General features: G+C 43.3%; 1 protein-coding gene across 1 annotated transcript in view; it reads left to right on the top strand.

Moving 5' to 3' along the window:
- The window catches only part of LOC142158013 (ranBP-type and C3HC4-type zinc finger-containing protein 1-like), a 74,692-nt gene extending 54,004 nt beyond the window's left edge, over positions 1-20,688 (top strand). The window contains exons 9-14 of the mRNA XM_075211580.1: positions 12,684-12,844; positions 13,072-13,183; positions 15,166-15,345; positions 17,384-17,482; positions 18,569-18,712; positions 19,292-20,688. Coding sequence (XP_075067681.1) covers positions 12,684-12,844; positions 13,072-13,183; positions 15,166-15,345; positions 17,384-17,482; positions 18,569-18,712; positions 19,292-19,372 — 777 coding nt within the window. The 3' untranslated portion in view covers positions 19,373-20,688. The remainder of the gene's footprint in view (positions 1-12,683; positions 12,845-13,071; positions 13,184-15,165; positions 15,346-17,383; positions 17,483-18,568; positions 18,713-19,291) is intronic.
- Positions 20,689-23,059: the final 2,371 nt, after the last annotated feature.

The following is a 23,059-nucleotide window of genomic DNA, read 5'->3' as shown; positions in this document are numbered from 1 at the left end:
GTGAAATATATGTACTAGCAGTGAACTAGATTCATTGATAGTGGGGACCATTAGACGTGTCCCCACATTCACTTCTCCAGGCTGCTAAATGTAATTGTTTTGTTGAGGCCCACCTTATGTAGAGTTTATAATCTAATCCTCCTGAGAGCCTGTCTACTATGTAGTCTTTGGAACTGTTCTCCTCCTCTGTCAGTATTACTTCACCTGTTCTACCCCCGTAACCCTAAGTCCTCTAAGGTCACCTTAATGGACTAATGAGAAATGTGTCTGTAATTTCTTTAGGATATTTCTCTTATGTTCTCTGAATCTATCTTTAAGACTTGTTGTTCTTCCAATATATTGAATGGGACATGTGCATCCAAGAACATAGCTTTACGTGGTAACCAATTCCCCTCTTAAACCTTCTAAATTTCTGTTTTACTGAGTTAGAAGTATGATTTGAGATTCTAACTTTTCTTAAAAAAATAACCTTGGTCCATCATCTATAAAATTGATAAAAATAGGTTAAATCAGAATCTAAAGGGCAGTTTCTTCTCAAACATATTTGGTTATGATATATCTAGGGTCTGTGATGACCCTTGTTAAAGTGCAAATAACTATTTGAATCTACAAGTTTATTAAAATCCATATAAATACTTCTCTGGAAATTTACAGTGTGTATTGAAGTAAATTGTAAAATTCAAATTATAATTATTTGTGTTAAGGTGTTGAATGAAATCAAGTGCCACTCGGTGATCCCCCATCCCAAATAATAATTAGATTGTCAATGTAAATGCTGTAAAATGACAGGTTTGCTCCGGATGGCCCTCTCCAGATGTATTCTTCTTTGAATTTACCCATGTATAAATTGGCAAAACTCGGGGCAAACCTGGTACCCATGACTGTTCCCACTATGTGTAAGAACATAAAGGTGTTAAACAAAAATTAATTATGGGTCAGTATAAACGAAATAGGATCCAAAATAATATTGCATAGTCCCTCTGAGATTCCGACATTTCGAGACAAATAAGGATGGACTGCATCTACCCCCGCTGTATGGAGATGTGGATGAACAGTGCCTGAAACTACAAGCCCCAGCATGCTTTGCCAGTAGATAACCTGTTGATAGCTGGAAGGGCATGCTGGGACTTGTAGTTTCACAATATCTGGAGGGCCGCACGTTGGACAGGCCTGATTTACAGCATAATGTGCAACTCCATAAAAATTTCCGGGTCTGTGTCAGGATCGTAATTAAATTCTTTTTATGTACCTATACTTGTGTAATTGTTATCTTATTCTTAAATAAATTAAAAATCCCTTTATCATCTGGATGTTCTTAACCCTTCTTGGTGTTTCCCCCCTCTCTTTTCTCTGTGTCCTTTGGAGTCTTTGGGGGGTATTCAATTGTGAGCGAGATTGGAGAAATACTTGCGCTCGAAAAATATTACCGTTAATACGGTATATTGCGCGTAAATACCGTTAATACAGTAATTTACTCGCTGGATTTCAGTTTGCAGCTCAGGGAGCTGCGAGCTGAAATTCAGCGAGATATTACTGTATTAACGGTAATATTTTTGGAGCGCGAGTATTTCACCGATCTCGGTCACAATTGAATACCCCCCTTTGAATAAAGGCTTTCAAAGGGATTGAGGTATTTAATAGAATTCTGACTTCTCCTGTTCCGTTAAAAAAAAAAAAGAAAAAAGTGTACTTTGGGATTCCACTATTTAAAAAGGGGGCTCCTATGCCATTCTGTCTGTGCTGCTGGGGACAGGCTTGGCTTGCCTTGCCACCGTTCCCTTTTTTGATCCCAAATTACGTCTCCGTAGTAGGCAGAGCCTGCTGCCACTACTAGGCCCCTACACTGGCGCCTATAACCGCTTCCTTCTGGGTAACTTTTTTGTTGCCGGTGCACCCCTTCACTGGCACCTGGGTTGATACCCCTGATCTCTTCCTTTAGATAAGGATGCCCCTGGGCTATCACACTGGCCAGAGCTGCAGGTAGCGGGCAGAGCGCTGGTACTGGATGCTGGGTCCAAACCTCAGAACAGCCGGATAATGGATTAGATTGGTCTAATCTGTAGGTTACAGTATTTACAGCAGGTAAGCAGGCACCAAAGCAGGATCTTAAAGCAGTGATGTTTATTAGCTCAAGTAGTCCGTATGAGGACAGTTGAATCCACTTGTCTGTGGTACTAGTGATCTTCAGAAGTACAGATTATATGATACATTACATGGTCAAACAGTCCGCTTTTTATACAGATCTACACAGATACCCTGGCAGGAGGTAATCCGGCCTCTGTAACCAATCCAAGTTTTTCATGCAGCCTGCACATAAATCAGTCTGGAGGGTTTTAACACCTTTTTACATTGCACCAGAACGTCTGAGGGTTTATACTGAATGTTTACCATCAGGATATAACATCTTCTCTAATCTTGCTTTTAGCGCAGTTTAACTCGTAAAATTCACATTAATATATGATCACCTGTATCCTGAATCTTACACACATAGGAAGTCTACCAGAAAGTCTTATACCCCCCTGTGTTTTTAGGCTCAGCAGATGTGTTGGCGATGACAGGTCTAATTAACATGAGATTACCTGTCTCCAGACAGTTGCAAAACACATCCCCTCCACACATATGCTTACTTGGGAATTTCCTTTAGAAAAGTTACAAAACCCAAGAACATGACATACTGTCTCAGAAATCAATACCTCAGAATCAGTACATTTCTAATACACAGTATCAAAAGTCAGTACATTTGAATGATATAAATTAGAGCACTGCACTAATAATTTAAATCTATTTATACAATAAGTTATTTATAAGTGATCCAGCCACAGGGCTTTTTCATCTGAAAAATAAAGGAAAATTCCAGTGCCATAGTGTCCTAGCAATAAAGGTATAACGTCATGTCTTCCATCATTGTGTTCAGGTCCAGTGTGACTTATACAGCGGGAGCCTCCACAGAGGTCAGCGTGCTCTCCCACGGTGCGGGTGACTATTCAACTGTGGTTTGCTAACCTACAATATGGGATGTGCTTTGCTCCTTACACGCAGACTGGGATTGCCCTGTTGTAAGTGGGACACATATGCAGTATATCTGTCTGCAGTTCTGAGATTTCCCCCCTCGGACTGATTGTTACCTTTACCTGAAAACGTTGTAAGGTTCAGTAAAGTACTGTTTTGAATAATGGAGAACGTTTGTGTGTTGGGGGTTTTGGATGGAGGTCACAATCAGTTTCTCAGTTTGGTTGGGTGATCTCTATGAGAAGTCTGTGTAATTAGTTCTGTATAAGTATTATGTCCTTTCGTGACTGAAATCATCCATGGTAATTAATGGAACCGTTAGGCAGATAATAAATGGACATCTTTAGCGATATTTTGTAATATATTCAAAGCCACTTACATTAGTTCTCACTTAGGACCGCTTGCTCCTTACTGCTGGTCAGGAGGTCGCTGTGGCTTTCACCTCCTTCTAGAGTCGGGTGGGGGGGGGGGGGAGGGAGGGCATGGTTATGCGTGAAGCTGGATGGCGGTAAAGTTTCGTTTTTAGGTTCTGCTAAGTTGCATGCGATGATGCTGGTAGTGCTAAGTCAGTTAGGCAGTACAGTCGGTATCCGCGGATAGTGTCGATTAGGCTTGAAGTGTATAATCCCTACACGTTTCACCCAGGGCTTCATCAGGGAAAATGGCAAGAATTTTCCTCTTTCCCTCCTTCCCAGTAGAGTCCTTAAGAGGTCACAATGACGGGTCTCCCTTTTTGCCAGCACTTATAGTACCAATGTAAACTAGATGGTAACTGGCGAACCAGCCGCGCGATTCAGGTCTCCTGAAAAGCGAAGTCACTGCACAGGATTTCCCTTTCGGATGCAGAAGTACCGTACGTTCCACATTACAAATATTTACGGTTCAGTTTGACTGTTTGTTGCAGACTTGGGATGAGAAACCCACGGAAACTGTTCCAAGACCCGAGTCTGGGCGTTCAGGCTGACATTGGCTGCTAGAGGCCAGTGATGACGGAGTGAGGCGACCATCTCTAATGGCTGTTTATAAACGGAGATCTTCAGGATTACTTTTTATAAATGGCCAAACAGAAATGTTCAGTTCTTCTCTAGGGTGCTCAATCCAGTAATAGAAATAATTTTTTATTACGTCAGGAAAAGTATCAGACCACTTGACAAGAAAAGAAGCAAGATGGAGAGAATTATCCCTCAAATGTTTTATTCAATCAGCTTCTAATAAACATCCCCCCCCCCCCCACACCCCGCCTGTTGGCGCTCAATCCTTCCACCCAGCAGACTGCACCAATCTTTTTCCAAATGTGCTTTACAGTGTTCATCAACTGCTGTCTGATAAATGGTAGGAATTAGACACTTTGAAGCTGACATGGGGGTGACAGAGATGCTGTATTTAGATCTGTGCTTCACTGTCCACATAATCAACTTCTCACAAATATATAACATGTCAAATTTGGGAAGACGATGAGAAATGACCTGGTAACCCCAGGGAGTCATCACACCTAGGACGGGGGTGTGTAGAAGATCTACTAGATGCCATTGCAGCAGCTAAACCCAGAGAGATCAGCTGTCATTGCCGATACCATCTCTGTTCCTCTTTCGGTGATCTAAGTGGCTGACTGGCAGGTAACCACGTGAGCTGCACAAGAGCCTCTTTCAGAACCATTTCCTGCCACAGAAGAGGAAGTGGGGTTGGTTATTGTAGTGTTGAGGGACAGACATGGTCACTAGCAGCTGACTGTCTTTAAGATTTCTACAATGCCAGGTTCTTGTTTCATGTCTCTATCTTCCATTGTCTCCTCGTTCCCACCGTACCCGCCGCCGGTAGCTGCACAGCAGTGCTAGTCGCCAACGGTGGCTTCATTACTGGCAGCTGATAATTCTTCTGTCTTACACCCACCTTCCCCATCAGCAGCTACTAATTCTTATTCTGATACCTTATGTACTATGTGTTCCCCACATCTTACATCGTAAACTCATTAGGACAGGGTCATATTTACTTTTTCATGTCATTGTTCATAATTTCTTTGTATTTTGTCCCCCACTGTGTAATATGTACGCGCTATATAAATAAAGGACATACGGTTGGTAGACTGCTTTGCCCATTGATACTGACACCAGGTTAATGGCCCCCTCCTTCTAGTAGTTGTTTTCTCCTGCTTATATTGCTGAAAGCAATCTTGGCTCATCTTAGCACACTGCTCATTTAAATGTAGTCTATATATAACACATGTCTTGCCTAGAGATATAGAGGGTGGTAGATTGTGGTATGTGGAGGACCAATTCTCCCATACACGGAAGAAGAGAATATTGTGGTTTATGTAGGTAACGAAGGCTCATTCACATGGGCACATCCCTTCCCTCTGTGATCTGCGTTCCACATGAAGAATCTTCACATCTATTTACTGTAACCAAGCAGAGAACTAGGGCTCGTTCACAAAACCTATTTCTTCCATGTGTGAACTATTGAATTCGCTGCACATGGATCGAACATGGAAGATAATTCATCCTGCATATCCCTAGAAATATGCTTTGTACAGACGAGCGTATGAGAAACCAGACAATGGCGTTAACAATAGCTCTTTCTTCTTGCTGTTTCGTTTCTGGATTGCTGGTCCTCGATCAATGGTGTCTGGAGTCTCTTCTATGTTTGATTCACGTGGAATGCCGCGTCTTACACATAAGAGACTTGTATTTATGTATTAGACACTTTTGGTGTATTAAGTTTTAGTTGAATAAAGCCATTACCCAAAATGCACTATTCTTGCATCAATAAATCCTCATACGTACAGGCAAGTATAAATGCAATAATAATATACTGAAATGCAGACTTCTTTCTTTAAGCCACATAAAGTTCTGATTAATTAACTGCTGCCACTAGCAAGAGGGTTATTCTGGCTAAAATGGGTTAACAAAATCAGGACAGTTGGGTGGATCTTTAGGGAAGAAGGTTTATAGTATATATTTTTTTAAATCAGCATAGTTGGCTGATTATAGGACGTCCTTAGAACGTTACTGTAACCTCCATGTAACAAATGTGTATAATGTCTTTGCTTACATTACATGGATTCACTATAGATTGGGACTTTATACACGTAGTTTGCCGTGCGTTAAGGGGATGAAAACCTACCTATTTGGGAAGTGACATTTTTTGACCAAACCCTTCTCTTCTTTCTTTTTGTGTTTAAATCTCACCAGGGAAAAGGAAGGAGAGAAGACGGGTCCACTTCCCAGCAAGAACAAACGGCCAACTCCCTGGATGAATTCATCCTTTTATCTGCATAAAACTAGCTGGGTCTGTGTACCTGGATCGTATTTAGTGTTCTCATAACCCTGCAAGACACTAACCGTGGCCGTTTCTTTTGTGGGCAAAGCGTTCGTGGTTCCTTCCAGCTTACCACCCAGATACACCAGCACATCTAGCACCGGGAAAGCTTGGATCTCCCCTGAACCCTATAGATCTTACCCGTACAGCCACATTTTATATTCTAGGATGAAAAGAACAATCTAAGTAATTTTTACTGAGACATTTTATGATTGCAAACTCTATCCTAAAGGCTGGTTTATAGAGATGCTGAGTCTTCAGGAATTGATCGTACAAGGTATTTAAGTTGGCGACAGGGCGGGTGCTGGAATCGCCGTAAACTATAATGGGCTCTTGTATCTGGTGATAATGTCCCTTTTCATAGTAGGAAACTATGTTTGAATTGCTGGATGACCCAGATATATTGCCTTTGTGTTTGAAGCATACCACAAACCAATAGTGCCTTTATTATATATTTATAATCAATTCATTTGATCATCCTCTGGCATTGACGAAGACCCTGGCTTTTCTATTTTATTTTATTTTATTGATCAGGCACAGAATACAGCGCAGTCACCGTGTTTGTGTCTTCTCTTTCCTCATATCTTAAATGAAGATAAACATTTGCTGTTTTATCGTAATATTTTAGAGTTTGTTAATCTGGTTTTCCATTGAGGTGTCTGCAGGTTGCTGATGTTATTTGTAGTGAAGGAGCTGCACTGCTACAATGTATTACAGTGAGGATCATATCATTTGTGATTAACGGCCCCGTGGATGCTGAACGCTCTGTGTTTATCTGTTCTGAATTTATTTTTGTATCTTGCTGCTACCACAATGTCCTGTTTCTGCATCTAAGCACCATTGTCTGTAGTTACTAGTTGACACCTACAGCCATTACAGTGTAACATGTACGTTTCACATAGAGGTAAGTTGTGGAGAACAACATTACGTAATGTATCCAAACCACGGAACAGGAGACGAGCTTCCAATATGGAGCCATTCTTTTCTGTCCTCAATAGTTTATTAATATTTATTAAACACTTAGCAAACTGTACATTTATTTGCAAAATATATGTAAAATGAAATAAATGTACAGTTTGGTGAGCTTTTAAGTTAAGATGTTTTCTGTATCTCACACGCCCGGTTACCAGTTACCTCTGGTTAAATTGAGAATCGGTTGCACTGGTTTATCTTAAAAGTCATTTTGCCTTGAAGATGTGATTGTACGTAGTGCGAGATTCCGTGTGATTCCAGCTGGTAACGTACAGATCTGTGTTATTGGTGCGAGGGCTTTGATGCCCATGTCTGTATATGTACTAAGCACCTTGGCACAGAGTCACAATAGGGTCTACTCAACTGGTTAATAAGAAGACACAGTCACACATCTCTTCCAGGTCCATTACCATACTAGATCCACTTGTATACTTGCAATAGGGTGTGACGGGATCACAGGGTCACAAGTGATTTTTTCGCTTAGTTCCGTCTCGGCGAGGTCCATACATATCGGGTTCAGTATCTTCCTCCCATGTAGTCATTAAAATGATGGTGGTACATATCTGTTACGTGAGCAGGCGATGTCGCTGAGGGTCAGGTAACTCCACATAAAATACTTGTATAGTATATTTATTATTGTAACCCAGTGATAGTTAAGAACAGGTCCGACCCCAGAATCCCCCCCCTTACCCGGTTCATCCTGCGACCCCATCATTCTGTCCTGTACCGTTCTCAGCCTTATACACATTGCAGGTGATATTATGTACAATGTTCCTCCACACACTTTCTGGTGTCTAATTATTAATTTCACTCTCAGGTATTGACTTCCAGCTTCTCCTCCTCGTACTGAACTGATTCATATAATCTCTGTAAATGCTGCAAAATAAATAAAGTGGTTTTTAAGTCTGTGTGGAATTACATTGTCTGTATTTGAATTTCTAGGAGAATAAAGAATTACAGTAAAAGACCTGTGTGCAGCCAATCAGACATTCGTTTTAGTGTATAATTTGCACATAACGTTATTACATGGGCAGCGGACAGTCGGAGATACGAAGGGGGGAAATGAGCGCTACTTTTTACCGTAATAACGGTAAAAATACGTGGCCACGATGTTCTGAGGAGCGTTGCAGCCAATTGAATCTGCTCCAAAGTGTCTTCTCAGGTGGTAAATGGTTCTGGAGTGTAGTGTAGGGGAAAGTAATGAACCATCCATGTATAGAAATGTTGCTGTTTAGAATACCATATGTAACATCCAGGTCTGCATGTAATCATTCTGCTTCCCTCAGCAAATGTGCAAATGAAATATGAAAGAAGAGCTACACAAAGTGCAAAGATAGTGCATGTCAGCAATAACTTGTATATAATCACAAAACTGTACGAAACTAAGCAGCGTGTGCCGGACTGTATAATGTTAGCTTAGGAATGATAGAGCGTCTGTGTGATATTCTAGAAGAAATGAGACTTCCATGTAGTGTTGCTGCTGCTCAGTGGCTCACAGACCGCTATGTATCACTTGTTACTGTTACTTCAAACAGACGTCAAGCTCACATTAGAATATGTTAATGTTAAGCTTGTGGATGAATACAAGCAGTAAGTAAGCGCAAAAGTGACAACAATGTGCCCAGAGCACAATCAGCTTTAAAAAGTCAGTAATGTGAAACGCGTGAATGTACAGGCAGGAAGAGGTTGACTATGGAGTTTGCGAAAAGCGAAATCTGCTGATGTGCAAAGAAGCAGTCAACACCGCCAAGTGGGACTGACATCCATATGTGACTCCAAATGTCGTAAGAACCCCCAAAGTAATAAGGAAGCGAACTTACGAGCAGCTCACCAATGGTAATGAGGTTGACCGGATAATGAAAGTTGCAAGCAGCTCGAAAGCCAAAATCACAAGGGAATCTCTTCCAAAAACCAGCAGCAGCAGAACTGAACTTTCCCTGCACCTGATACACTAAGACGTGTGTGGAGCAATTAGCATTGAGACCACCATAAATGATCAGGGAAGATACAATAGTCACCTGCTTCACAGCAAAGATAAACTATTGGAGAAACCAAGAATAACTTGGTGGAATAAGTTTAGCAGGATGCTGGATATACACAAGACACATTTCATAAAGTAAAATAGAACAAGATTGTGTTCAACTCCAAACTACAATAAACACCAGTACAGGATGGCATAGCCGAGAGAGAGAGCTGTACCCACTGTGAAAGCTGGTGAATTATGCTCTTGGATAAAGATATACCATTGACATACTGTGATTTCCAGAATAATTTATCCAGTTAGGTTACAGAGAAATCTCCATATGAATTGTGCAATAGAAAGAAGCCTGAGCAGCAGCATTTAGATTACTTGGAAGCAATGCATGTGCACATGTTCCAAAGAAAACTGTACCAGATTCAGAGGCAGGAGAATGGGAACTTTCTACTTGACCTGAGTGCTATGATCGGTGCAATCCTCAGCTAGTTTGGTTCAACAGAAACCAAACGTGTCAAAGATGATCTTCAGCGAGAGGTACAATCAGTGGAAGTATTGTTGTCAGCCACTACATGTCTAGATGTAGCAGCCTCAATGGGATTTCTCTAATCGTGCAACATCTTAGACTCCAGACATGACCGAGTATATCAGCAAAAGTTAACCTTAAACTCACTTATTGTGTGGACAGGGATTGAGCTGGTGAATCCATTGATCCATCTATAGAGGCAGAGTATGTACCAGTAACTTATGCTAGCCAAGAGGAGATGTGGCTGTGCCAGCTGTATGAGGATCTCACAGAGCCAACAGAGGTATACAAAGACAACCAAAAGTGTAGCAAGCTTGCAGATAGTGAGAAGGTCAATGCTGGGTCCAAGCGTATTCATGTCAGACATCATCACCTTTGTGGCCTAGTGATGTCTGGGCGCTGTGAGACTGACCGCTAGCATATGATATGGCAGCTGATATCAAGATGCAGCCTTGAAGAGCTTAGAAGATGGATCATACCCGCGTGGTCAGTAGACAAGTGGGGGTGTCAATGTTTGTTCATGTTGGCAGAAAAAACTGTTGTCAAAACACATCAATATGAAGCAAAGTTCTTAATCTACGTTGTTGATGTCAAATGAATTTGGATGAACCTCGGGTTGGAGGGAAGGATTAGGGTGTAAATGGGTATTTATACGATTGCTCAGTCAGGTCCAACTGAAAGTAAGTTGCTGGGAGTTTCTATACTGTATGACAAGATTGTATTTTCCAAACTACATTTCACTGTCTAGTTTACTGTTATTATTTTCGTATCTGCCTCAATAATAATAAGAGTTCACATTAGCCATGAATATAAAATTTGCTTGAACTCCTTCTTTATAGATTGATAGTGCTGCAATCTTCTGACACATTGTAAAACCCCTGAAATAATCCTTCATGATCGCAGAATAAGTATGATGTCAGTCTTCTCATCACATACCTGTACACACTGCTACACATCTCATGCCACCACCACCTCATCTGGACACACCCAATGCACTATCTCTAATGGCAATGTAGCCTGTGTATCCAGGTTTATCTGTATACGCTGCTCAGTATAACCTGCTGTTCCTTCAGTTTGGGTGAGAGGTACGTTCTGTTTCTCACTTTCACTTCTACGTTGCGTTGCTTTAAAGGGAAATAAAACCATGGTCTCTAATGTGCATCTCCTGTTTCTGAGAAGCAGCTTCGTGCTGAATAACCCACAAGAAAAAACCTCCTGTGGGTATCGGCTTGAAATGGTCTTTTCCTGCACATACTCTGCGTTAGTCTATAACTAATGTGTAGAAAATAACAATTCTCCATTATAATAGAGAAATCAAACAATCTATTATTGTGTAAATGTCCAATATCAACATTTATTTCTATAGCGCCAGCAAATTCCGTAGCGCTTTACAATTGGGAACAAACAGTAATAAAACAATACTGAGTAATAGAGACAGACAGAGAGGTAAGAAGAGCCTTCTGCAAGCTTACAATCTATGTTCTGTAGTGTTAGTAGACTTATGTGTAATTGTATAGTCCACATGGACAGCCAGAGGAGATGGGCCTGGGAAATAGACCTTCAGTAATTGCCAAAGGGTGCCATAGTCTGATTCATTGACAGTGTTCTGGCCAGAAAAGAGCCCCGATAGATTGAGGGATTATTTTAATGGGATATGTAATGAAGTAAAACATGCGCTTACAATTAATTAGATCTTATAGCCACATTCAGTGCATTTTAAGGCTTCTCTCCTCTATGCCAATAGCCATATGTCCCAATCCAACAGTAATGTTTAACCTGTCCTACGCGTTTCATGGAATAACCTCTTCTACAGGCATGTATATCAGTGTTATATAGAGCATGTCATTAATATGTCATTCAAATAAATTAACAATGTCCTATAAATAACAAGAATATAAGCATTAAAATACCATGTATATCCACAATCGTTTATCAAGAAAAACGTTAAACTCAAAACCATCATTAAACCCAACGGGAATTGGCGTTTCCAGGCTATACACCGAATATGTTTCACTGTAGCGGAGTATACAGCACATGTCTCCACTTCTAAGCCCTAATATAATCTGCTCAATGCCAATACTTTATAAAGACGGATCACTAGTAAGTTTGTCTTGAATATCTGAATTTAGTTTAATAGGTCTCTAGTGTTCATTTAGACTTTGTTTTAATTTTCTAATCCTGCGGCCAAGGTGTTGTTTCCTATGTGGACAGTTTAATAAGTTTACAAGTTGTAGAAACTGTCCAGGCGGGAACAATTTATACAAGGTGTATACAGTACTGTAGAGTATAGTGATTGCAGAGCCGTCTCTTTGACACCAGAACACTGGGTGTTGGTCATAGGTTGTACGGAAAACATTAGGCAATAAATAGGTCATAGTGAAAGGATATAAAGTTACTGCAAACATCTATCTGTAAATTCTTTTTATATAGAGCGAGAAAAGGGAGGTTGAACAGGAACAGCAAGAAGGCAGGGAATCGGGGTGGGGGCAGGAAAGGCTGATTTGGATAATCTTGGCATAATCCAGGGCTGCTGATGTTTGTCTTTAACCCAGTGAAGCTGACAAGTCCTAAGGTCATCTCTGCTGATTTTAGTTTTTATGGGTTTGTAAACCAGTTCCACGTACCCTAGGTGCTGACATCTGTAGTAACAGAGTCCTGGGCCCTTATCATCTGAACTCGATGGGCCTTCCTGAAAGTCATGGACCTTTAGGGTTGGATGCAGGAAGAAGTGGACTATGAGTTGAGGAAAACTAGATTTCAGCCTAATATTGTATATAAACATGGATTTAGTACTATGACCAGAAATGTGCTCAGAAATAACGCGTGTTAGAACTGTATCTGTATCAGACGTGTACAATACTCCATACAAACCCCATTTCCTTCCAGGCTCAAGAGGAGGAGAGACAGCAGAACTTTCTACACCTCCTTCAACTGGACAATGAGGTTCTCATCCCCAACCAAGAGGCTATTGAATGTCTCATTTGTTACACAGAAGTTCCAGCGGGAGCCGGAGTCCTGCTGCGGGAGTGTCTCCATAGTTTCTGCAGGTAAGTAGAGGCTACCATCACCTACACCTCACTCTTTATCCACCACACTACCCCCAGTATCTGCTCCTCAGCACGCGATCTGTAGCTGGGTGACCGGTGGATGCAGCATTATTTCACACCATAATGGCTCATATCAGTCTTGTGCACTCCGGTTATTGAGACTAAGAGAGTGTAAGAGTGCTGAGTTCTGTCATTATTAACCCCTCTCCGTTTCTACACCTTGGCAGGGAATGTTTGAGGCAAGTTGTCAACTGTTGTCAAGACCCAGAGGTCTCCTGTCCGTTTCGGGATGACCTGTACGCCTGCGACAGCAAACTGCAGCAGAGAGAGATCCGAGCGGTGAGTGTCAGTCTGTCATCCTCTCATGCTCTGTTCAAGGGGCTTTCACAGGGGTCGACTACACGGTACTCAGCTACTGTTGTATTATCTGTTTCTGCATTCATGACATTTGCCTGGATAAAGTAGCAGTCTGTGTTATGAGCACTCCCGGTTTATCAGCAGACGCACTAAATCCAGCACCAGCCGTATACACAAAAGTGGGGTCAGTTACCAGTCAGAGCATGGGGACCCCCTGTGATAATACGAACCAAACCCAGCCTGGGTCGGGGCCTCTGTGTGTGGAGCACTCTCCCGTCCCAGTATAATGGGAAAGGGGTCACTATGACCTCCCTCAATACACTGCTATATATTAAAGGAAGTCTTTGGCACACAATGGATTGCTTCAGTGTAACACCTGGTGGTAGATAAAGGGTACTGCAAGTAACAAAATCCATGAAAAGTTGAAAACTCTTTGTGATTGGTCCTCTCTGGGCCAATCCGAGTCACTGCTTTATGAGAGTAGTAATGTTTTCTTATTTTATTCCCTCTTCATAATAAATTATTGCTTTTTAAAGTGGTAGAAGAGGGGTCTTGATGAGTCTTTAGTCAAATAAAATGAGTGCATGTGTTCTATTTACTAATTTATGATATATTAATGTAATGGGGGGTCTCAGATCCTGGTACCCACAGCCCAGGGAAGAGAACCGGTGTTGTTGATCTCGGGGCTGGTACTCTAGGGCAGGTACTCAGCATTTTTCTGGGCTCTATTCATAATGACTCCAGTGCTGGCCGGGCTGGGTGTGGTTCACATTGTGCCAGGGGGAATCCATGCTGCAGGTTTTCCTGTTTAGTGCCAACCTGTATAGCCTGGTGCTGGTGTTCACTTCTCACACTCGTTGTACCCCTGCTTTAGTGTGATCCAGTGTATGGAGTTTAGAGGGGCTACGCTGTCCGTTTGTATTAACGGATTACAGAGTTTCCCATTAATTTCAGTGGGTGCACAATTGATTGTGTCTGACATCTAGTGGTACAATAAGGGTACTGCATGTGTGTGAAGATAAGTGACATTGTGTTTCCTTAATGCACCACAGCACATTAAATGGATGGCAGCAGTGTTGGGTGTCGATTAAACACTTGCTATATCTGCACCTCCACAAACCCAGTTAATTTAACATTTCCCAACCTACTTCAATTAACATGAATTGTTTTTTTTTATCTTATTCCTTAAGTTCCTTCTTATTTGCTCATGTACAATAAAATAGTTCAACAAATATGTGCTGTGGAAGCAAAGGCCTAACTCCAGCCCTGGCTGTAAGAGACTACAGCATCTGATTGGATACTTCTCCAGTCATGTGACCTCCTGGACCCCCTCTCACTTTCTCTTCACTGCGCAGTTATTCAGGCCCTTGTGCCAGCGGCTCCTGCTCTGGCATTAAGGGAACGGCGGTGACCAAAGCCGATGTTGTCATTTCCTTTGCTCCTTTGCCGTGTAATATTAACATTAATAGTACTTAGCGCTTAACCACTATTCTCCTGGAAGCTGCCCCTTCATAGCGCAGTTACAGCAGTCCTGCCACATGTATAAGAGGTGTTACATATAGGGCGGAGAACCCCATAATGTCTCAGCCACGTGGAAGGCAGCGTGATATAAAAGTGGACCTTTCACGGTAGTATAAAGGTAACAATGGAGGCGGTGCTGGCGCCATTGTCATTTTCTCTTCAAACGCCTGACGCAATTCTCTAAGCTTTCCAGTCCGACACAGGACAGAAGGTTTGAGGCTAATGGGGACGCCGGGGTCAAATTCACCCCATAGCACCGTCCCAGCCCCCACTCTGGGCACCGTACATTAGGAGTCTGAAGGTCAGGGGGATATACTGTGTGTGATTGTATAGAACCGCCTGGTTATATATTACAGCGTGGATGTTCCTCATATAGAGATGTTACTTACTACATATTTTCCCTGACAAGAGGTTAATGCTCAGTTGTGTTTCTGTGTCTCCAGCTGGTGTCACAGGAGGAATATACCCGGTTCCTGGAGCGCGGCCTGATAGTGGCTGAGAGCAGGAGCCAGAATAGTTACCACTGCCGCACTGCCGACTGCAAGGGGTGGTGCATCTACGAGGACTCCGTCAATGAGTTCATTTGTCCTATCTGCACTGCCGAGAACTGTCTGATCTGCAAGGTAATGTTCTCTAGGATGACAGAGGCCGGAGTAGTACTGCTGAGTATTGTGGGGACCGGAGGTAGTACTGCTGAGTATTGTGGGGGCCGGAGGTAGTTCTGCTGAGTATTGTGGGGGCCGGAGGTAGTTCTGCTGAGTATTGTGGGGGCCGGAGGTTGTACTGCTGAGTATTGTGGGGGCCGGAGGTAGTTCTGCTGAGTATTGGGGGGGCCGGAGGTAGTACTGCTGAGTATTGTGGGGACCGGAGGTAGTACTGCTGAGTATTGTGGGGGCCGGAGGTAGTTCTGCTGAGTATTGTGGGGGCCGGAGGTAGTTCTGCTGAGTATTGGGGGGGGCCGGAGGTAGTACTGCTGAGTATTGTGGGGGCCGGAGGTTGTACTGCTGAGTATTGTGGGGGCCGGAGGTAGTTCTGCTGAGTATTGGGGGGGCCGGAGGTAGTACTGCTGAGTATTGTGTGGGCCGGAGGTAGTACTGCTGAGTATTGTGGGGGCCGGAGGTTGTACTGCTGAGTATTGTGGGGGCCGGAGGTAGTTCTGCTGAGTATTGGGGGGGCCGGAGGTAGTACTGCTGAGTATTGTGGGGACCGGAGGTAGTACTGCTGAGTATTGTGGGGGCCGGAGGTAGTTCTGCTGAGTATTGTGGGGGCCGGAGGTAGTTCTGCTGAGTATTGGGGGGGGCCGGAGGTAGTACTGCTGAGTATTGTGGGGGCCGGAGGTTGTACTGCTGAGTATTGTGGGGGCCGGAGGTAGTTCTGCTGAGTATTGGGGGGGCCGGAGGTAGTACTGCTGAGTATTGTGTGGGCCGGAGGTAGTACTGCTGAGTATTGTGGGGGCCGGAGGTAGTACTGCTGAGTATTGTGGGGGCCGGAGGTTGTACTGCTGAGTATTGTGGGGGCCGGAGGTAGTTCTGCTGAGTATTGGGGGGGCCGGAGGTAGTACTGCTGAGTATTGTGGGGGCCGGAGGTTGTACTGCTGAGTATTGTGGGGGCCGGAGGTACTACTGCTGAGTATTGTGGGGGCCGGAGGTTGTACTGCTGAGTATTGTGGGGGCCGGAGGTTATACTGCTGAGTATTGTGGGGGCCGGAGGTTGTACTGCTGAGTATTGTGGGGGCCGGAGGTTGTACTGCTGAGTATTGTGGGGGCCGGAGGTTGTACTGCTGAGTATTGTGGGGGCCGGAGGTTGTACTGCTGAGTATTGTGGGGGCCGGAGGTTGTACTGCTGAGTATTGTGGGGGCCGGAGGTTGTACTGCTGAGTATTGTGGGGGCCGGAGGTTGTACTGCTGAGTATTGTGGGGGCCGGAGGTAGTTCTGCTGAGTATTGGGGGGGCCGGAGGTAGTACTGCTGAGTATTGTGGGGGCCGGAGGTAGTACTGCTGAGTATTGTGGGGGCCGGAGGTTGTACTGCTGAGTATTGTGGGGGCTGGAGGTTGTACTGCTGAGTATTGTGGGGGCCGGAGGTAGTACTGCTGAGTATTGTGGGGGCCGGAGGTTGTACTGCTGAGTATTGTGGGGGCCGGAGGTTGTACTGCTGAGTATTGTGGGGGCCGGAGGTAGTACTGCTGAGTATTGTGGGGGCCGGAGGTAGTACTGCTGAGTATTGTGGGGGCCGGAGGTTGTACTGCTGAGTATTGTGGGGGCCGGAAGTAGTACTGCTGAGTATTGTGGGGGCCGGACGTTGTACTGCTGAGTATTTTGGAGATTGGAGGGTTCAGAGGGATCCCTGGTGAATATCGGGGGATTAGAGGGATCAGCAGTGAGCTCAGATTAGAATAAGTTAGTAATTTATATAGTGTATGATTGGATTTTATTTACCTTGTCTGAGCAGCGACCTCACTATTTTAGCGGTATGTCTGTGTTGGGAGCAGGCGCTGATATGTAACATCTCACATGACTCAGTAATTGCTGCTTCTGATAACATTCCCCAAACGTCTGTATATGCGGACATGCGGTGCTGTCATTTATCCTGGATCGGGTGCACAGTGTAGCCCCTGACATTACACCAAGATATGTGATAACAAGTGTTTATTACACCCCCAGGCCATACACGATGGGATGAACTGCAGAGAGTACCAGGATGACCTGCGCATCCGCGCTCAGAATGACGCTGCCGCTAAACAGACCAGTGATATGCTGAAGGTGAGGTCATGTGGTCATATTACTGTCTGTATCTCATGAAGATGAAATATGGGGGGAGGCGATGAAAATAGGGAGCGAAGAAACTGGATGGAAACTCTGACTGATCCCAACAAACTAAATCCATATCAAGCAGAATGTGTGAAACAAAGGCCAGATCTGTGAATAAATCCTTATTATTCCACTCGTGTAGAAAGACAGATCTGAGGGATATCCATTTATACCTAAACCCATAAAGGAAATGTTTCATATATGAAGGTGAAATGCTCCGTTTCATCGCACCCTAATTATCTCCCGCAGCATCACCCGCACCACAGTCACAAACTACACAGCGGCCAGATTATCTTTAATCAGCAAAACCTTTCATTTTCCCTTCGTATTTAATAGTAGGTCATTCCATTACCTAGGAGACTACAAGCCTCAGATCTACAAAGCTTTATTCTGCTCTTCCTCACAACCCCAGAAAGGTTCTAGATAGAGAATCTCCCGTCTATTCCAGCATTGACCACTAGCGACCGACGGTAAAGGAGTTTTCCACTTTTTAATATTGAATGTATTCAACCCCTACAGTTTGCTGTATTTAGCAGGGTCCCGACGCTGACATAATCCTGGGTTCCCAGCTGTCACCTTTAGAGTCGCCCCCCAGTCAGTCTCCTGCTTTTGTTTACGATGATATATTGTTTAGAAGATGATAATAAAGTGGAAGTCACCTCTTATGCCGTGGTCAGTGAGACCGGTCCTGAGGAAGATCTTCTGCAGTGAGTTTGTGAGAAGATCTTCATTTGGGCAGGGGAGATACAATCCTAGTCTCCTCTCCAATACTGGTAATACGGGTTCAGTGCTGTATGGCAGTGGGCATCGGATCTCTATTACAGGTAATGGTTCCGTCCTCCCCACCAGTCCCAGACTCTTAGTACAGGTGCGTTGTACCCGTCCGCAGTGTTACAACCCTGACAGCTGGTTACATTTTGTGATACATCTGTGAGGTTACGTTAATTGTATGGTATGAAGGGGACAGTTAAGGCAGAATCGCAATAATGGTCGTCAGACCGGACTTTGAGCACTAAATTGAAGCTTTTCTCTCATCAGACGCTGGTGCAGACGGGGGAGGCCATGTATTGTCCGGCCTGTCAGATTATTGTCCAGAAGAAAGATGGCTGTGATTGGATCCGCTGTACCATGTGTCAAACAGAGATATGCTGGGTCACCAAGGGCCCTCGTTGGGGCCCGCAGGTAAGATGTGATTCCTGGGTCCTAATTGTGTCAGATGATACCACACCGCTGCTACTGCCCTGGGGTCGGTGTCTGTGGCCCCTAACCACAGACGGACCGCCCCATGTATCCTGACTGAGGGGAATGTCTGCGTCTAAGCCGCAGCCGCATGTAAACATGTTCCTAGCGTGTCACAGTTACCGCGTGAAATCTCATAACGCTGTATAAAATAGAGATCATGATAATTATGAAGGGCCCCAAATTAAACACCTTTGTCACTATACGGAGCCTCCAGAGAGGTCTGAGTGTGGTCCCCATTGAAATCCCACTGTACCTCTTAGTATGTACCTGAGGATCCACGTGGAAGACACTAGTGAAATGCGTCGCTGCCACTGGGCACAGGAATCCTTATTACAAAGTCACTTCATTATAAGACACAGCAGGTAGCTGCCCAGATAGTGACTGTATATTATGACCTTGTTTGTACGTGTCTGTTTTGTGGCACATGTCAAACACATGAAATAAATGTCTCTGGCACCTTTGGTTTTGTTAGTGATGATTATGACCCTTCAGGACATATAACCTCGTCTCTCTACGCAGGGTCCTGGCGACACTTCTGGCGGATGTCGATGCAACCTGAATGGAAGAAAATGTGATCCAAGGTGTCAGAATTGTCACTGATCCACGTGAACCGGTCACGTACAATGTAATCCGCATAACGGATGTAGACGTGTATCCCTCACTGCTGTGACTTCCCCATTACCTGTCACCTACACCCAGCACCTCAGCGTTGTCACTAGGTTCCTGGGTGTAGGTAACAGGTAACATTAGACTATTGCTGTCTCTGTAATTTCACCAACCTGGCCAGTTTCTCATGGTTTATGTCAAGATAGCCACGTAGACCAATCATCTTGCAGGGAAGTCACCTGACCGCACACCTTGTCCGTATTAAACTGGAATAGGTACATTACACTATATTGCACTGCCTTAATGTCACCACAAGGGGGCGCTAGTACACAATCCTTATTTGTGTCACTAGTTATTACCCCGATACACTCACAAATCTGCTTCTTCAATACGTTTTGTTATAATTCCCATTTTGAGATAATATAACTCCGCCCTTTGCAGCAGCATTATTATATTAAGGTGAAATTCACCAATACTTTTACTTTTAAGTCTTTCTGCTACATTACGGTGAGTCGTTCTGTACCCCAGATAAAGTCCGGTTTGCCCAGCAGATCTGTGGGTTCTGGTAAAGAGACGATTATGCTACTAGGAGATTATCATTTATAAGGGCAGTAAATAAGAAACTGTTAATTGTAGTTTATGATTTGACTTTAAAGAAAAAAGGACCCTGCCGGTTACTGAAGCCTAGCGCCGCTGTGGGCAGATCACGCTGACTCCTTGTAAATGTTTGTTTTTCATTAAACAGAAGAGTGTATAGCAGAGATGTGATGACCACTTGTAAGATATTTTTATAAAGTTTATGAGATGTACAGTTTACATTACTCACCGTTATATGTTGTATAGCGATCTACTAATGACTCACTGGAGAGCGGCGGATAAGTAAAACGCGTTGCTCCTGATTTCTGAAGCTGACTTTACATATGACAATCAGAAGAATGGATATTACATTAAGCTGAATATAGTAATCATATTAATTTAAATGTAATGAAACCTAATTTATGCAAAGCTCAAACTGCTGCTTCCTCGGACTTTAACCAGTTTAACGGATGCTGAACCTGCCCCATTGGGGTCTTAACTCTTCCACATGGCAGCGTGGCGTTGCACTATTCATTTCCATGTCTGTGATATATAAGTACCTCACACTTCCCAGTTCTGCTCCGTAGCTTATTTCTAAGGGTAAGAATTTGATTTAAAAACAGAAATTATTAATCGTGAAAATGTATTCTGATCTCTCAATTTCACTTTCCCAATATGTTATGTGTGTTAAGGGAAGTGTTTAACAATAATAAAAGTGCCTGATTGTGTTGTGATTATTGATTCAATACATGTAATATATATATCAGAGAATCTAGTTGTCCGCTGATTCATATATCTATATATGTACATACATACCCCGTGGTCACTTTACAAGGTACAGACTGACTGCTCTGGATGTTATTCTATAATGTCCTGGAAATATTCCTGAGAGATCCTGGTCCACGACAACATGATGATATTGCGCAGTCGCTGCAGATTTCTTGGCTGCACATTCCTGCGGCAAATTTCGGGTTCAACCACCCCAGAAAGGTGCTGTGTTGGACTGAGATCTGGTGACTGGAGAACATTACACTGAGCTCATTGGTCATGGCACTCACTTGAGATGACGTGGTCTTATCCTGCTGGAAGTAGCCGTTAGAAGATGGGTAGACTGTGGCTATAAATGGTCAGCACAATACTCAGATAGACTGTAGTATGTAACCGTTCCTCAAATGGTATTAAGAGGCCTAATGTGTGCCAGGAAAACCTTCCCCCACCATTACACCACCACCCTGTAACATTGACACAAGAGAGGATGGATCCATGGATTCATGTTGTTTACGGAAAATTTCTGTTGCAGCAGAAACTGAGATTCATCAGACCAGACAATGTTTATCTAATCTTCAACTGTCCGGTTTGGTGAGCCTGTGTCTGATGCATGCTCAGTTCCTGTTCTTAGCCGACAGGAGCGGAAGCCAGTGTGGTCTTCTGCTGCTGTAGCCCACCCTCCTCAAGGTTCAGCGTTCTGTGCAATCAGAGGTGGTCTTCTGCATAACACATGGTTGTGTTACTGTCGGCTTGGACCAGTCCGGCCATTCTCATCTGACCTCTCATTAACGAGTTTTCACCCACAGAACTGTCGCTCTTTGGATCTATTTTGTTTTGTGCACCATTCTCTGTAAACTCTACAGACTGTTGTGTCTGAATATCCCAGGAGATCAGCAGTTTCTGGGATCAACTCAAATCAACCTGTGTGGTACCAACAATCATCCCTCGGTCCGTCACAACAACTGAACCTCATGACCATGTCTATGTTTTTATGCATTGAGTTGCTACCACGATTGGCTGATTAGATATTTGCATTACTGAACAGATATACCTAATAACCAGCCAGAGTGTATATAATATACAATACTGCTAACCCTAGTTTTGCGTTTATGGATATTACAAGTCACCTAGGAGTTTGTATGTGCGGGTCACAGAAATCCAGCGGTAACTACTAATATCCATCATAATTTACAGTATGTAGTGTTGCTCTATTCCTTATAATACACACTGAAGCAATTATAGCAGAATGCAGATTATAAGCGGTAATGTCCTCCCTACTGTATATTATAAGGACTATAAAGACACAAGGCTGTAGACAGAAAGCTTTTATACAGGTCATAATAATCCGAGAGGACTTCTAATAACCAATAACTTACAGTAGGAGGTGTATTACTCATTTATAATACATACAATGACCTCAGAACTGTTTATAAAGCTGTGATCATCCGTTGTGTATTATAGAACTATAAACTCTATTCATACATGTGACTGTGATCCTGTTCTACTCACACAGATTCCACCATCATTGGGTGAGGACAATTCTCTGATCATGGAAACACTCTAATATATGATCTGTAACCCCATGTAGGGGGGTTAATAATTGTCGCATCACAGGGTACATTGCGGCAAACAGCTGCTTATTTTATGACTGTAGTCTGTGTGTAACTGTAGCTAACAAGAAATCTGAAATATAATCACTACTCACCTTGATCTGAGCTAAAGGTTCCATAAAAGGTTTTATATTCTACAGCGGCTGCTGCCTCTTCCCATCTTTAGAGACGTCGTTAGCATCAAATCACAAATATTAACGCAATATGGAGCCGTATTTATGATGATTACACCCATCAGGACGGATCTTGCGCGTACTGTTCTCTGGCTCAGTCTTATTTTGTGAATAAATATCTAATATTCAGTATAAAAATGCACCAAATACTTGTCGAGGTCATTCTTTTATTGCTCTAGTAGCTGCAATCGCTTCCTAATGCCATGTTTTACAATGGTATTTTGAAATTGCAGGTTCGTTTTTCAGATCCGATAGCCAAACCCACATCTTTCCCTCTGTCGGTCACTTTGTAAAACATTGAATTGTTTACTGGTCTTAATTCCTTTCGTAGGAGGAAAATAGGAGTTAACTGTATATTGTGGAAATGAAACCACCAGGCCATCGACAGTATGAAACACGTGGAACCGACCGCATAGGTGAAGGAGACGAAAGGACCAGAACTGAGCAAGGTCCTCAACCTCTGGAAAGAGAAAGGATTGGACTAACTATCATCAAGCACTTGGGCAGCTACAAGTCCAAATACAAATGTCACCCATACATGGCAATGTTACTGC

This window comes from Mixophyes fleayi, chromosome 5 (genome assembly GCF_038048845.1).
Source record: "Mixophyes fleayi isolate aMixFle1 chromosome 5, aMixFle1.hap1, whole genome shotgun sequence".
Taxonomy (NCBI): Eukaryota; Metazoa; Chordata; class Amphibia; order Anura; family Limnodynastidae; genus Mixophyes; species Mixophyes fleayi.
Note: the sequence above shows the minus strand (reverse complement) of the source record. Positions and strands in the feature narration are given on the sequence as shown.